A 17,514-nucleotide genomic window follows, 5' to 3' on the forward strand; every position below is an offset into this window, starting at 1 on the left:
CCTGAGCAATGTTTACAAAGCAAAGGTTCATTTCATGAAAAAAAGGGAAGTAAAAACAAAATCAGAAAATGCAGACAATTATCTCTTCTATCAAAGCAAGTAAAGCAAACATATGCATTCTATTATCTTCATCTGTCAGATGGCAAAATAAAGAACCTTTTTTCACAACAATGCCTTGTTTTGAGAGGATAAGGATGAATACACAAACCCCTGCAATTAAGCAATACATAACACTTCTAAATACAAAGGGATGCGGTAATCATTTGTCACATGAGCAGTCTATTAAACTCAGGGGAAAAAAGATCAAAAAAAGATCAGCAAGAGTACCTTAAAACATTTTTTAAATGAAGTTTTGCTTCAAGGATGAAAATAGGCATATTAAAAGGTTGGGAAGACTGTTGTTTCATTTGTTCAAGCAGTTAGGTTTTAAATTGCTTTATATCTATGTCCCATGAGGTATTTTTCTGCATATTTCAAGACTCACTTTTCATTATGGGTGGTCAGTAGATAACGAAAGGACCAGCAAAGTATCATCCAGAAATGAATTAATGTTCTGCTTTCTAAGATCTTTATTCCCCAGGCATTCTATTTACCACAAAAGAACATCCTCACCATCTAAGAACGCAGTAACTAGACAGACACAGCAACTCATCATTTGCCAATAGGTGAAGTTCACACTATTTTGGTTTAGTATGAATATCTTTCTCATTATAGAACTAGTTAGTAATTGTTCATTTTTGACAGCCACATTTTAAAAAATCCCAGCTTAAAATCCTGCCTTATCTCATTAATCACAATTCACTGTAGCTGACTATTACAGTATAAACACAAGCACAGTCAGACCAACTGCATTTGGAAAGCACTGCCAGAGACTGAAATGTTATAGTTTCATGGCTGAAACACTGTTATGAAGGACTTTTGCCCATTATGGCAAAAGTGCGTAATGAAGCTGCAGCAATGAAGCTGCACCACCAAAGCCCACCCCACACCCTGAATGGACCTCCTGACTGAAACCCTGAACTGCGAGCTAAGCCACATAAAAGAGCTTGAGATAAGATAGAAGTGGCACTGTTTTTCAATCATCTCAGGTTTGATAAGAAATGGGTAAGGCTGGGAGAGAAGGATGCATTCACAGGAGGTCCAAGCTCAGCAGCTGTCCTAAAAATCACCCCCAGCTGGCTTCAGGGTGGAGGCCATAGTCCACAGGCTTATCTGCAGCCAGGCCTGCACAGACTGCTCCCCAACTGCTGATGAGGGGAGGGGGGACAGTTTTGGGTGTATGTCATGACCTCTGGACAGACACAGTGAACATCCACCCTCCATTACACAAACTGGCTCAGCTGTAAAACTCCCCACTGTGGGAAAGCCACATCTGGAGGACACTCATGAGAGGGGCAGCTGAGGAAGTGTCATAATCCAACAAAGACCCCTAAAGCACTCCAAAGACTCATTCCTGAGGCCCTGCACCACAGCACTATGCATGATGCAAAGTGATGCAACTGATTCAGTCTTGCAAGAGAGAGTATCCCCCTTCAGGGGAGGTACCTGGGCTCAACTTGTAGTAATCTTGGGACCCACAGAGGGGAGGTATATTTCTACTTAATCTGTTCCTGTCACTCTTCCTGTCCCCCCACAACCTCTTTTTCTATTTCTTTCTCTTTCTCATTTACTGTTAAATAAAATACATCAATTTGTTGGTATCAATTTTAACCTTGTTTGGTTTTAGTCTCATTTCACAGAATATTCAAACCTGAAGTTTCTATCCGGAACCCACAGAGAGCTCACTTTGCTCCTCTATGATTAGTGGATTGTAATGAGCACCCAGCATGTTTATATATGTACTGTTGTAGGGACAGTGTCTAAGTTCGTAGAATCATGGAAGAACGGTCTGATTGGAATGAACCTTCGAGATCATCTACTTCCAATGACGCTGCCATGAACAGAGACAACTTTCATTACACCAGAGCCATATCCAGCCTGGTCTTGAACATTTCCATGGGTGGAGGGCATCCCATAGCTGCTCTGGGCAGTCTCTTCCAGCACCTCATCACCCTCACAGTAAATATTTTTTTTCTAATATTTAATCTAAACCTACTTTCAGTTTGAAACCATTTCACCTTGCCCTGTCACCACTACATGTTCTTCTAAAAAGTCCCTCCCCATCCTTCTTGTAGGCTCCACTCAGGTACTGGAAAGCTGCAATTAGGTCACTTCGAAGCTTTTCCTTCTCTAGACTGAAAAAACTCAATTCTCTCAGCCTTTTCTCATAGGAAACGTGCTCCATCCCTCTAATCAACTTTGTGGCCCTCTTCTGTACTCGCTCCAACAGGTCTATGTCTTTCCTGTATGCCAGATGCAGTACCCCAGGTGCTCATAAGTATTAACTTTCACATAGGTAATAAAAGATTTCTTCAGTTCGCTGAATAATACATCTACAAATGAAAGTGCTGTATCTGCATCATACATCAGAAAGATGTTGTTCCATGGTACTGACCTTTAAGGAATAATGTATGTCACTTAACATTGAAATTCGGGCTACAAAATGACTGGTGGATGAGGATGCCTTTGTGGTGACCTAGCTAATCAATTATGCTGAGATCATGTCAGAACAGCACACTTACCCTCAAAAGGTTTCAGAGAGCAGACAGCCATTTGGTGTTGTTTCATGCATATCTGCCATTTGAAAATCTGCAGCTTCACACCAAAGAGCATTTGCAGCAGCTACCACAGGTAGATCTATATTACTTCATAGTTAATTCAGTTAGGTTAACAATTTGTTTGATTAACTGAAAAATTTTCAGGACTATTTGACTGCCCTCCACACTTAAATTCAGCTGTTCAACAAAAGAAACAAGAGGGGTTGTCTATGGCCTTTCTAGTTTTATATTTCTTTTAGAGATCAGGTATGTATCTAAAATCAAGACTTCACTAAATAGTTTTTCTATGAACGGATATGTCAGAATATTTATCAATTGATATACCTTGTTCTCTTGAAATATCTGGCTTATACCAGAACTTGGATGTGTCTTGAACAAATTTTACAGTCACATGTTTATCAGCTGTGTCTTCTGTGAAATAAAAAGGAAAAAAAGTCAAGAATGTTTCAAAATACAAAAGTGCTTTTACTTTTCTTTCCGACTCCCAATCACCATGATTACTCAAAAAACTCATCATTACTTTAGAGAAACTGAGCTGTTTTAGAACCAGCAAATATAATAACATACACTAAGATTTTGAAAGCATGTTCCATGTTTCATTTTGCAAAATCCTAAAATATTAAAACCTTTTCATTATAAAGCTGCATTAAATACAAACTTCTCAACAGGGCCCAAGGAACGCACATGCACATCTTTTACTTTTCTTGGCACAACTCCAAAAGGTACAGAGAGAAGCCAGCCATTTTTAAAAGAAATTGAACTCAACACTGGTCCACTGTAATCTGACAGCTGAAATAGTAAGCTGACCAATGGCTGGCTTCTAGGAAGCAGAGGAACAAATCTGAAGCCTTGTTTCCTGAATACTGCATCCAAAGACAAGAAACTGGCAACCATTTACTGCAAACATTCAAGTCCTCTGTGCCATTTCCATTCCATTATTTTTTTCTCTCTCCATTTTTAAAACCCCCACAAATCTTTTTATAAACTCATATAAAACCTAATGTATTTTGCATTTCTCTGATACAGAACCTACCTGGCACTGGGGAAGGGCTTAACATTTTTGAGAAATCTGGGAGGACATTTGGGAAGGGAATACTGATTGTGCTTCCACTGTGAGGGCTAGAGAAGCCACTTGAAGACGGTGACACAGAGTAAACGGAACATTCTCCTTCAGAGGACCTCGTCTTCTCTGGAAGAGGAGGTTGAGCATGTAGGTTCCCTCCATGGTGATGTGGAACTGCACTGTTCCGGCTGTTGTGTCCAGAGGTCACTGTGAGAAAGTTCTGCATCAAAAAGTCATTGTCATCAGCACTTGCCACTGATGAGCTCAGCGTTTTAGAAGTGCTAGCATTGGCTATGCAAGTAGCTTGTGTCTCCTCTTGGGAGGAGCTACTGTCCCTGGTACCAGTGCTGTAGCTCAGGTAGGCATGGGCACTGCTGCTGATACCATGTTCTCGGTGTGGCTTTGCTGGTGAACTCTCCAGGTTGCTCAGGGTGACAACTTGCATTCCTGGAGTTTGGAAATGAGACAGGAGAGAGATATCCTGCACAGCACTTGAAAATTCAGAGGGCACAAGGTAACCTCCTGGCTGCCTGGTGTTTCCCACTGAAAACTGGGTTGACAGGGAAGCTTTAGAGCTGTTTTCAAGCCAAGGATATTCTGTGACAGAAGAGCTGTCAAAAAAAAAAAGCCAAAAATTGAACACAAAAACAAAACAGCAGCTACATCATTCCCTTAAAATGTTACTGTACAACCCATATTTCAGTGGCCATTGAAAGAAATGAAACATGACAGGACAAAAAAAATCCCAGAGTGCTCATTGAAAACATGCTGGACCATGTAATGCAGCTAGATCAAGGGATTCCAACCTCATCCTGACCAGTAACTTCTTCAATGTACATCCATTATGCTCTGTCTTATCTCACCCTCCACCTAGCCATGTTGATGGGATAGTTTCTGAGTTTGCTCGGTAAACCAGTCCATGAAAATAATGACAGCTAAAAATACTTCTCCCTGTTTGAGGGATTTAGTTTTAATATGAGGTTTAGTGAGGCTGTTTGCAGCATTGCTTCACATACAGCTCTACTGATGAGCTAAAGTGCTACCTGAAAAATAACAATAGGAGGCAACAATTTCTTATGCCAAAGCTGCACAGAGGTAGACATTATGGAAGAAACATGACATGGCCATACCAGCTCTTGCATACAGAGTGTCTTATGCTCATCAAAATAAAAATGAAAATAAATGGGCTGAGGAGGTGGTTATGCACCATCACACAACAAATCAGTAACTATGATAATGGTAAGAACACAGTTCACAAGGAATAAGTTGCAGACCAGATTACAATTTATACTTAAAAAAAGAGGCAGGTCCAGTGGTTAATTTATTTGGTGGAAAAACTGATTTATATAATTAAATATTTCAACAGTAAACATTCTGTTTTTCTACTGGGTAGCAATTCTACTTGTCCAAGTAAAAAATAAAAAAATGTCCTTCCAAACAAAGGAAACTAAGCACCTGATAAAATCATTTGATAAAAGTTTAAGCTGTCTCTTTGCTTCTGAAAATGAAATGCCCTTAGGCTGTAGCTGGAAAGATTACTAATATTAGCAAATCCAGAGAGAACAAACTCAATGTGAAATGCAAAGAGAAAAAGCTGACATAAGATATTTATATAAAAAGAAAGGATTTTTAATTAAAAGGGAGTTGTGGAAATGAATGCCAGTCGATTTAAACAGCTCAAATTAGAAAGGCCATTAAAGAAATGGAAGGTAAGCAAATTGAAGAAGACATTGCTGCAAGAAAAAAAAAACCTCTCCTCTAGAGCTGTAGCTATCTTCTAGGTGAAATAAAAAAATTATAGAAAAAGTATTTAGAAAGAAGCAAACAAAATTTTCTAGATAAAGTCTGAAGTAGGAATGTAAACTTGATAATGACTGAATTGACTGATAAGCTTTTAATACATATCCACTTGTAATTGTTACACTGCCTCTTCTGCAGCAAATACCAACATATTTTGTTCCATCTTAAGGTTCACATCTGTAATTACAAAACCAAAACATTATTTCATAGTCTCAGTACTGACTGAAAATGAAACCAATTAGATTGGAAGATAAATAAAAGATAAATAGGTAATGACATACTTGAAGTACTGACACTCTGACACTACAACCAGAAGTATTCAAAATACTCACTGTGAAAAAGGAGCCAAATAGCTAAAAACAAGAATAGGATAATTAGCCAGAAAGGAATGTTTTTGCAGAGTGATAGAGAAGGCAACTTCTTCAGGTCTAACGTACCACCTTGTCTATTGAGTAAATATAGCGCACAACTAATGACTGATCACGCATTGTTACAGTCTTCTGATCATTCTAACAGTAACTAGGGACTCCTTGTTAGTTTGCTGTTTCTTGCCATTTCTTAGCTTATGCTGTAAACTCCTTTGGACAAGAACTACTTTGTAAATTTATACAGTTCACACTATCGTCAAGAGCCCTGTATGTTTACCACAATCTAACTGTAATACAATAAAATTTCTAAGCCTGCTGATCAGTTGAAAGGCAATCAGCTATACACTACCAAAGCAGATCTACTGACATTTTACTGACTAAAAACATGTCTGCAGTGAGAAGAGTTCTCCCTTTCTCTCATATACAGCTTATTCCAATGTGAATTTTTCTGACATGGCTTTAAGTTAAACATCAGAGATGCCAGTTAAGCACACAGAAAAATATATATGAGCTTATATATGAGCTACATATATGTGCTAGCACAAATAACATAACTGAGCGATAAAATTCTATGTCTTCTCACTTATGTTCAAAGCTAATTGTGTCCCTCACATAAAAGTAACACCTCTGTATGTGTTAAAATCCATTCAATGGACTCCAACAATAAATGTGACAACCCACCTCAAAGTTCTTAGAAAATGGTCCGCAGTGAAGATGCAAGCATAATGTTTTGTCTGGGAACTATCATTACGAGAAATAAACAATAATGGAAGAGAATATTTTCCTACCTTTCTGCCCCTGGGATAGGACTGCTATTTGTAATAGTAGATGAAGATGCAAAACAGCGCTGAAAAGAAGGATCAGTCTGCATGTTGGCCCTCAGCAAAGAAGAGTTAGTGCCCACGGTGCCATCAGACATCACCACAGAGAGGTTAATGGCTTCCGTGTAACTTTGAGATTCTGCAGAAAAGAAAACAAAGTAAATGCAAATTTAAAAACAACATGCATTTTTATGAACCTTGTACTGAAAAATGTGTTCATAAAATAGTTTGGTTTTCTCTTAATAAGATTATAAGGAAGATTTTTTGTTTGTTTGTGCAGTAGATATTATTTCACAAAATTATGTTGATTGCTGAAAACATCCAGCACGTCAAATAGCAGAGGGAATAGAGATTACAGAATTGCTACACTCAAACTGTCTGATCACTTCTCCAGAATACATTCTCTAGCCCTATAGATGAGAACAGACTGTCTGTCCCAAGATGCTTTGCATTTCACAGTCCACAGTGCTAATCAGGTAGGTCTAGTCAAGTGCACCATTTGCACTTAAAATACCAGAAGGAAACTGGGTGTCCTGGTCCCAATCACTAGAGTTAATTTTTGCAGTAGGCCAGCACCTGGAGTTATTGTATACCACCTCCTATCATTGCTGGGGGTGGGGGGAAGAGAGTCTTTTTCAGGGAGAAAAGGTCCCTTCTGGTTAAGAAAGCATGGTGGAGGGAACAGGTGGTGGTGGTAGCAAGCTGGAAGGTCTCAGGGTGGGGCCCACTTGCTGAATGAACAGGGGACCTGATGGATAAGGACACAGATGACACTGAGGAACAGCCTTCTTTATATCTTTATATTCTCATGGGGGCACTGGCTCTGTGCCAGGCCCGAACCATGACATTTTCTGGTTCCCTGACCGGGAATTGAACCCGGGCCGCGGCGGTGAGAGCGCCAAATCCTAACGACCAGACCACCAGGGAGAGGGTATTCTCATGGGGGCACTGGCTCTGTGCCAGGCCCGAACCATTTCCCACGCATCTCCACCAAAAAAATGTCATGGTTTGGGCCTGGCACAGAGCCAGTGCCCTCATGAGAATACCCTCTCCCTGGTGTCTGCTGTGAGATGTGACCAGGAATAAGCAAAGCAGGCTCCAGCTTAGAAATAAAGAAAACTTTATTACCTAAACTACAAGAAAAGAAGGAAAAAAAATATAAGGGAAAAAATTGAAAACCTTACAAAAAGCACTTTCCTCCTCCCCACCACCAAAATTTCCCAATCCGATACATTCCCCCAAATCACCAACTGCCCAGTCTGGCACCACCCTTTAGAATACTCAAACTTCAGTCCATGAAGAGGAGTCCTTCTTGCATCATAGGCTTCCCCTGGAAACACGCTGAAACCTCGTGTGCTTCCATGTCACTCAGCACCGCCGAGAAAGTCCTTTTGCCATTTGTGACATCTTCCTTCCATGCCCAGTGCTCTCACCACTGTGCATGGACCAGAGCTGCTTTTAGGGTTGTCTTTTAAGGATGCCTTGTCTCACTCCAAAAAAGGCACAGTCTCTGCTTTGGGACATCTGTCCCCCCATTTTTTTTCCACCCCCTGGGGCCGAGGGGTACCCACAATGAACCCTCCTGGTTCTGAGGCACTGCCTCCCCCTAAATGCAGTCTCTGTGTCACAGGAATAAAACTGTTTCAGTCTATGGCCAACAAGAAAAGTCCAGCCAAAAGGCCACTCCAATCATCTCTCTCCCCACTCAGCCAGTCTTCTCCACTTCCCTCGGGCCAGATCCTTGTTATCTCATCTCTTATCTCTCTTCTTATTCAGCTCCGAGGAGGATCAGCATTTTTGCGAGGTCCCAATCATGAAAGAAAGGGGTTAAAAATTTCAGTCTCTGCCTGTCCCAGAGCTCCAGCACTCCCACACTCGCTGCTGCTCCGGCCGGGCACCTTGTCGCGGCACTCCCCCGCTTCTCCTCCTTGGCCGGCTGCTATCACATTCCGTCGTCGCCGGCTCTCCCTCTCTCTCTCTCCTGGGAGGGCTGGGGGGGGTGGGGGGGGTGGTGGCTGCCCGATGCCTCCTGGGGCTCCTCCCCCCTTCCATCCTCAAGGGCCTCCTCACCCCCCATCTCTGTCCAGCCCCGGGCCTACCACATGGCTGCCCCTCCCCCACCCAGCAGCAGCAGCTGGACAAGGGAGGGCAATCCGACCTCTTTGCCTCGAAGTCCCAAGAGAGACTCCCAGGGCCGAAGCTCTGGTTTTTAACCCCTGTGTGTTCTCCGAGGTGTGTCCAAACCCCACTGGCCACACCGGGTGCCAATATCAAAATCCGAGCACCCATTGGTTTGACCACAGCATCCCAGAATTCACTTCTTCCTGGTCAAACCACCACACCTCCGTAGAGGAGGACTAAGCCAAGGAGAACTAAAACAAACTGGACATATTTGAGTCCACTGGGGACTGAGAGGATGAACACATGAGAGCTGAGGGAGCTGGTGATACCCTGCAAGACCATTCTCAATAATCTTTAAAAGGTCTCAATGACTGGGAGAGATTCTTAAGAACAAGAAGGGAGCAATTATCACTCATTCCTCCAAGAAAGGTATGAAGGATGATCCAGGGAATTGCAGGGTTGGTTAACCTAACCCAAGTCTCTGGAAAGGTGATGGAGCAACTAACCCTGGAAACCACTTCCAAACACATGGCAGTAAAAGACTGAGGGTTGTCAGTATGAATTTAGAAAGGGGAAATCATGCACATGCACTGAGATAACTTTCTTCAGTAAACTGACTAGCTTAGTGGCCAAGGGAAAAGCAGTGGATGTTCCTTATTTTTACTTTAGTAAGGTTTTTATCTTGGTCTCCCATAATATCCTCATAAACACACTGATAAAACAAGGGTTGAGTAAGTGGATGTGAGACCTAATAAAAACTGCCTGAATACCTGGGCCCAGAGGCTTGTGATCAGCTGCAGCAAGTCCACTAGAAGGCAAGTCATAGCACTATACCCGGGGGCTGATATTAGGACCAACAGTCTTCAACATCCTTCATTAACAAGTGTCAATAAGATAAAGTCTTTTCATCAAGTTTTGCAGACAACAGAAAACTGTCATTGACAGAGGAGTCATTGACAAACTAGATGGCTGTGCTGCTATTCAGACGTGGGAGAAATGAGAAAAAAGGAATCTTAAGTTCAACAAGAAGAAATATGTTGTGTTGTGTCTGTATAAGTTGGACTGTTCTGTTCCCCCTATCATGTAATGGTTCTGCCCTGGTTCTCCCCTCCCTCCTTTATGCTGCCAGTTATCCCAACTCCTCCCCAGATGCCTTGAAGATTAATGTACCCTTTCTCAAATCCCTCCCCAGTGCCCTGTCCCTCACTTGGCGCTCCCACCCTTCACTCTGGAACTCTCTAGAAACTTCTAACTAAAGCGTCAAGTGATTGACGCTGGGGCCCAGGGCTCTACCCTCAAGTTATCCCCATTGGTATTCTCCCTAAGTCAATCATTTGTATCCCACTCCCCTCTGAAACCCTATTCATCCAAGGACTGACTCCTCCCCTGTGTCCCTCCCTCCTTATAAGCAGTTGTAACTTCCCCCTCCTGCTCTTCAGCTGTCGGTTTCCCCCGGGACTCAATAAACCTGCATTCACCACAGCTGGAGAGTGCTCTCTTCTTATTTCTGCTGACTGTAGCTATAAGCCAAGCCATGTCCTACCACAATGTAGCGCTGCTGTCGTAGCGCAGAGTGTTTGCCTTAGGTGCTGTCCCAAGCCATGGAGATCGAGATAGTGCCGCCGTACTGCTAGCGGTGCTGGAAAGCTAACTGGGACGTCCGAGAAGGACCACTTTTCTCCAGCTGGACCGCTTCAGAAATACAAACTCCTGCAACTGAGAAGGGATAATCTGTGGCCATAGCACATGTTGGGGGCTGACTGGCTGAAGACAGTTCTGTGGAGAAGGACTTGGTGGTTCTCATGGACAATGAGCTGACCACGAGCCAGCAATACAACTCCATGGCAAAGGTGGGCAATAGCATCTCGGCTAGCATCACAAAGTCCTGCCAGCAGGTCATGGGAGGTGATCCTTCCTCCTTGCTTAGCATTAAAGGCCACATGTAAAGCTCTGTGCCTATTTATGGGCTCCTCAGTACCCGAGGAACAGGGATTTGCTTGAACAAGTCCAGCACAAGGTCATAAAGCCACCATCACTGGGAGCAAAGCATCTTTATAGAAGCAGGGGCTGAGTCCCAGGCAGCTGGGACTGTACAGCCTGGAGATAAGAAAGCTCAGGGGTATATTAACACTGTGTGTATAAACCTGATGTGAAGGCATGAGGGTGCCTTTTGCTCACAGGATGAGAAAAGGACACAACAAAAGGGGTTTAAAGTTTAGCAGCAGAGAGCAGCACATGGTTTACCTGTTGTGCTGGTTTTGTCCAGGGTAGAGTTAACTTTTGTCACAGAGGCTAGTATGTGACTGTTTTGCATTTGTGCTTAACACAGTAATGACAATACAGAGATATTTTTGTTATTACTGAGTGTAATATATGTTGGGAAATAATTCATGCAATAAAAGAATGTATTTTATAAAGACTGTGAAATCCAAACGAGTCTCTGACCACAAGCAGCCCAAGAGGTGGATGTCTGTTCAAACTCTGAAATTCCTGAAGGTGGCAGGATAACGACTGGAATTTAGCTTATGGATAGACACACCCAGCGCAATGATCACCGCTATCCCGAGCCATCGGAAGACAGGAAGACACCTAAGAGCAATCATCATCATTCAAGACAGCCGAAGCCAGAAAAATACGTGTGAGTAAGCGACTTCCCAGGATTCGATCAATGCTGGCTATCAACCAGGAAACGGCGATTGTCCAGCTCTGCCCAGTGAAAGAACCAACTATGAATGTGAAGAGTTACAAAAGAAAGAGGGACTCCTTTGCCTCGGGCACAATAAACTGTATAAAACATCCCCGCTAGAAGCGACTCTCGTGAAAGGGGGAGGGTCCGATGTGATAGAGGTCGGATCCAGGTTCACCCAGTGCCAATCCCGGGCTCGACACTGTCTCTTTGGCTGTGATGGTTTTGAGGATTGTATTTTGGTTGCAGAAAAAGAAAAATAAATCTTTTCGCATTTTTGATAATTTGGCTTTCGATTGATCATTTATAACACTTAGCAAAGCTTACACAGAGCCAAGGCCTTTCCTGCTTTTCATACTGCCACACTGGCAAGGCAGCTGGAGGTGCATGGGAGGTTGGGAGGACAGCCAGAACAGGTGACCCCTACTGACCAGAGGGATATTCCAGATCATATGACATCATGGCCAGTATACAGAATAGAGGGACGAAGGACAAAGGGGAGGACATTTGGAGTGATGGTGTTTGTCTTCCTAAGTGACCATTACATGTGATGACAGGCTCTGCTCTCCTGGGGATAGCTGAACATCATCTGGGGATAGCTTCCCATGCTGCCCATGGGAAGAAGTAGAGTAATTCCTTGTTTTGTGTTGCTTTTGTGTATGGGGCTTTTGCTTTCCCTCTTAAACTGTCTTCATCTCAACCCATGAGTTTTTTATCTTTTACCCTTCCAATTCTCTCCCCAATCCTAGGGGCTGGAGAGTGCCCAGCAACTGCACTGGGCTTGGCAGCTGGCCGGGCTTAAACCATGACACCTGTGCAGCTACAGTTTTCAGGTGTGACCTTGTCCACACCATACAGACAAAGAAGCAAAACAACTGCAACCTTTATTTCCTAACAGCCTGCAAACAGCACCAGACTGAAATATGAAATATGTTCAACTTAATTATACTGCACATAAATATTAAAAGATATAGTTAAAACAGATACATTTAGATAAGGAATAATGTGGATTCTATTACTGCAGAGCTTTCTACAGGAACAGTTTCACCCCATTTTTCAGAGGTACACTTAAACAACCAGTCAAGCTCTAATGGAGATTACATTTAATTATTCTGTATTAGTAATAAAAAGTCAACACCTATTCACATTGTTATGAACAAAAATTTGGTTAATATTTTTTTGTTTTAAAAAGTTACCACTACTGCTGGGCTGCGGCCTTTGTTATTGTAATCACGGGTCGTTGTCGTTAATGGTTGTTTTTGTATTAGTAAAAGCCCTGGCTGGGGCGAGGTAATGGCCCTTCTCCTGGGGGGGGACCTTGCCCGAAACTAAGTTTTACCTTTCTCAGAATAGGGAAGACACCTGAGAAGGTGGGGGGGGTTATGCAAAGTGACTCGCAAGACCAGAATGCTTTGTGGGACCCCCATCTCCAAACTCATGGAGAAACCCCAAAAACAACGAGCCACCTAAGAGTTGAGAGACTGGAGTGATGTCTGGACGTGAGGAACCAAGTGCTGAGCCTGCAGAGATGCGGGAAACCTTCATCGTTCCTCACCCTGTCCTCGAGATCCCCCGGGCCAGGACTGGGGGGTCTGGAGACCGGGACCGAGGCAACATCTGACGGGGACATCACGCCGTAAAGGCTCCCACGAGGACTGGATTTCCCCCAGCTCTGCCCCTGGTGGACAGAGCTGCGCATATCCTCCTCCTCTGAGTCACCCTGGGAGAGACGACGGGACGCTGCAGACCGTCGAGCCGCCCAATCCTGAGCTGATCACTTTTTAATAAAGGCATTACACAGGAGAAGAAGTCTCCTGGCCCTGTTTATTTCAACATAGCTCCAGGCTCAACCACACTGTCTTCCATGACAGAAAACTATAATACTACAAATGTCCATGCAGCTGAATATCTTCATTAACCTTAATAGTCCTACTGACCTCAACACTGGCAGGACTGAAACCCAGTAAGACAATCACAGATGAAACAATCTCTAATTACTGTCTCTTTAGTTGATATACTTCCAAAGAATCAGGGAGGGGGAAAAAAAAAACCAAAACCAAGGAAGTCACTGAATCTCCCACTCTAATATGACCTCAGGTACATGCATAAGAGTTAGTCCAACAGATTTACACAGCAAATTCCACTCCTTCTACAGCACTTGCTTGAATAAAGGGACCAAGGCTTGATTCTTCCCTGTTTCAGGCCTTGGATTGCTGCTATTATCTTTAGAGCTTGAGGAAAAGACAACTGTCAGGCTCACAGATGCATTTCACACCCCATTTTCACAGGTGTAAAATACTAAACATAGAGTGAAAAGCCACTGGCAGCCAGGCATGTAAATTGCAGAAAAAAACCACAAACTCAGTACAACTCTTCCCAGGCTAGAAACAAGTATATCTTAAAGGAACTTGGTTAAAGGAACTTCCCATGAAAGCAGCCTTGTTTTTACTTCAATTAAAAACAAACCGGCTGGATACTTTAGCTATGTCCTCTCATTGTCTGATGCAGAGTTCACTGGTCAGCTGTTAACCCTTTATCTCAAGGAATCAATAATTCTGCGATTTCATAGCTTCTACATAATTAACTAGCCTGGCAAATCTGACAGAAAGCAAAGTGTTATGAACAAAAATTCTGTTGATTTCTTCTGTGAGAAAAAGGTTACCACTGTTGCCGCTGGGCTGCTGCTTGTGTTATGGTAATTATGGGTCGTTTATGTTAATAGTTGTTTTTGTATCAGTAAAAGCCCTGGCTGGGGCGAGTTAATGGCCCTTCTCTGAGACACTGAAGGGTGGGGTACCCCCCCGAACAGTGAGGAGAAGAGACTTTGGAGGGGAGGGATATGCAAAATACTCCAAGGACCAGCATGCTGTGCGGGACCCCTGCTCCGAATGTACTGAGAAAACCCCAAAAACAACGAGCCACCTAAGAGTTGAGAGATTGGAGTGATGTCTGGATGAGAGGAGCGGAGTGCTGGGCCTGCACAGATGCTGAACACCTTCGTTGTTCCTCACCCTGTCTTTGAGAGCCCCCGGGCCAGGTCTGGGAGGAGGCAAGACTGATAGCAATCCAACATCGGATGGGATCACCACACCCTAGAAGCTCCCACGAGGACCTGATCCCCAGCTCTGCCCCTCGTGGACAAAGCTGTGCTTATCCTCCTCTGAGTCGCTCTGGGAGAGACGACGGGGACTGCAGCCTGGCTGAGCTGCCCAATCCTGAGCTGATCACTTATAATAAAGGTATTAGAAAGGAGAAAAAAATGTCCTGGCCCTGTTTACTTCACAAAGCATCAGTGCTTCTTGGTTCAGGCCCCTACCACGCCATTTAGAGCTGTGAAAATACTGCCAACGTAAAAGTGCAGCTCCCTACTTCACCAAGTGACATGACAAAGCCAGGATCATTCATGTTTGTATCTTTTCATGAACCCAGGTCAGATGTTAGTTTACTATCACCGATCATCAACTTTAAAGGCAGCACCTTAGAAAGGAGCTGGACTCTTTGCACCATACCCTACTGAAAAATGACATTAAGAAAAGAACAATAATTGTGTACATGCAAGGCACAAAAATATCCAGTTCACTCTTCTACTAGGCAGTAAGAGGTAAAACTTGTAGAAATTACAGGTTTTTTTCAGTTGTAAGCAGAAACTGCTGGGTATGCCAACCACACAGCCATATAAAGTAAAATCTTACAGATTAATCTACTAAACTTTAATCTACTAAATCTATTGAAACAAAGGAGAAGAAGGAAGCCGCCCCCACACCCCCCCCAAAAAAAAAAAACAGAAACAAACAAACAAAAAACTCCCACAAAACAAAACTCACAAACAAACAAACAAACCATACACACACACAAAAAAAAAAAAAAAAAAAACAAACCAGAGTAGCTTAACCGACACTATGGTCCAGATAAAAGATAGGTAACAGCATTCAGTCATTTTACTACCAAATCTCGTACTTTAGTAGGTTCTCATACATTTCAAACTTTGTAATCCTTTTTGTGAGAAGGTATTAGTTAATGTGGGTTGTATGAGCTTGAAAACTCAAGTGTAAACATCCTCAGTTACATCTTCTGGGGAAAGGGAGCTTAAAGTCAGTATTCTGCTTCCAAAACACTGAGCTCATTACTTCACAACTATCTGAGGCTAATATAAAAGCTGAATAGACACAGTAAATAATACTGCTCTGAAATAAGCCAAAGTAATGGCCCACTTGAGCCAGATAACAAACTAATGCTTTTCCAAGTCTATCTGCACTGTAAGATTCTTACAGGTTATCTATCTTCTCTTTCACTCCCTTGCTTTTCCAAATACAAAGGTGCCAAAAATGGTAAGAGAGTCCAGCAGTCTCTCCTGCTTTCGGCCAAAGTATTAACTTTACTGAAATTCTGACCTTTTAAACTTGTTACATTCTGCTTTCAATTTCACTAAAATACAGTGAACCAAATTATACCATTATATGAAACCCATCAACTTTGGTCACATGGTTCCTTCTCTTTCACAGAATATGTGGAAATCAATAAAGGATGCCTAAAGTCTTGTCTTTTATAACTTCAGATACCAGGGAATGGTATAACTTTTTTGTGTCTTTTGCGCAGCACATACTTTCCTATTCAACGTTAAGTAGCTCCACTCCTCCTTTGGAAGAAGCACATGTCATGTACCAACACAAAGACACCTTCAGTTCCCACACTTCCCGAAAACCCACTAATACCAAGCAGAGAAAATGTAACAGAATTTTTCATGTTTGTGAAAGAAAAGACAAAATTACTATTGCTAGGAGATTCTGCTAATGCCTGTTTTGAGTGGACCAACTCTCTTTGCAAATAATCAGTCAGGCTGAACCTGGGGCAAGCCATTAAGACAGTGGCTCTAGCATCCAGGCATTAAACTCTCTGCACAAAAAAAAGGTCAGCTTTAGTTGCTTCATCTGAGAAGAATCTCAGTGGAATATGTATTACATGATTGGATATTACAGAAAATACAAGAATGGAGTGACTGACAACCTCAGAAATAAAACAGCACATCGGGAGAGGCAGTAAAGTATTTCTCAGGAGTGTTTATTTGGTGGAAGAAAAAACATGTTCAACAGTTAGAACCCAATTTGCTAATAATTAAATGTAATGTACACTACAGTACTGAAGGTTTTAAACTGCATTATGTGCATTTAGAAAGCGTTCACTGTGTTTTGGGAGCCTGTCACATGAATTTAGAATTAAAAAAAAAAATCATTATTGCCTTATGCCCTAAAGAGAGCTGTAAAGAGAGTGTTGTCCCTTGAGGAAGCGTCTTTGGCACAGCACTCTTCCTCAGCCAGCACTGGGTGAGGAAGGCTGGCATTTCACCACCGTCAGGGGAGACTCTGGCCTACCAGCAAGATGCATGACAGGAGTGGAAGTGTATTGCTACATTCCCGTGTTCTGCAAGTTCTAGCTCCCATGACAGCCTGCCAGTAACAGCCATATGCAACCTCTGAAGCTATGCCAGGCGTCAGCTTATCTCCAGACAACCACGGGCTCACACAATTAACAGCATTTACCCTCTGCACATCGATCAGAATCAAAAGTATGATTTACCAGACCACACTTTACCCCATCCTAAAGCCCTAAGACCTGTACTATAGGGCTTCTTTTCTGAGAAAATAGGTAGACCGTTTTACAGGTAACTTCATATCATACATTCACTCAAACACCAAAATACAAATAACTCCTATTTGCTGAACAGAGTAACAATACAGCATCTTGAAAGCAGTGAAATCCTTATCATGACTTTCTGAAAGGCTTTCTTATACTAATTCATTTCATTCTCCCAGGTAGTGCCCAGCAAAAAAAGAAACCTCACCAAGGACTAAAGCAATCGGTTGCATATATCTTTTCATATATTTTAAAAGATCTTGCAGATGCTGTGCTACTGACTTTAAGCAAGCTTTGCTGTCTTAGGAATGCAAATCAGCTGCAGAGGCATATTCTCAAGACTTCCAGATCACATGTAACATAAAAT

At 42.6% G+C, this 17,514-nt stretch overlaps 1 protein-coding gene and 1 non-coding gene across 3 annotated transcripts in view; both read right to left on the bottom strand.

Annotated features, from left to right (window-relative positions):
* Positions 1-17,514, bottom strand: part of TNS3 (tensin 3) — a 162,550-nt gene that overhangs the window by 18,212 nt on the left and 126,824 nt on the right. For both annotated transcript variants that reach the window (XM_058034826.1, XM_058034748.1), the window contains 3 exons: positions 6,677-6,848; positions 3,691-4,331; positions 2,982-3,068 (listed from right to left, as the gene is read on the bottom strand). In XM_058034826.1, the coding sequence (XP_057890809.1) occupies positions 2,982-3,068; positions 3,691-4,331; positions 6,677-6,848 (900 nt within the window). The remainder of the gene's footprint in view (positions 1-2,981; positions 3,069-3,690; positions 4,332-6,676; positions 6,849-17,514) is intronic.
* TRNAE-CUC (transfer RNA glutamic acid (anticodon CUC)) lies at positions 7,565-7,636 on the bottom strand. The gene has a single exon. It is a non-coding gene; the product is annotated as a tRNA-Glu (tRNA).

This window comes from Melospiza georgiana, chromosome 1 (genome assembly GCF_028018845.1).
Source record: "Melospiza georgiana isolate bMelGeo1 chromosome 1, bMelGeo1.pri, whole genome shotgun sequence".
NCBI classification, from domain to species: domain Eukaryota; kingdom Metazoa; phylum Chordata; class Aves; order Passeriformes; family Passerellidae; genus Melospiza; species Melospiza georgiana.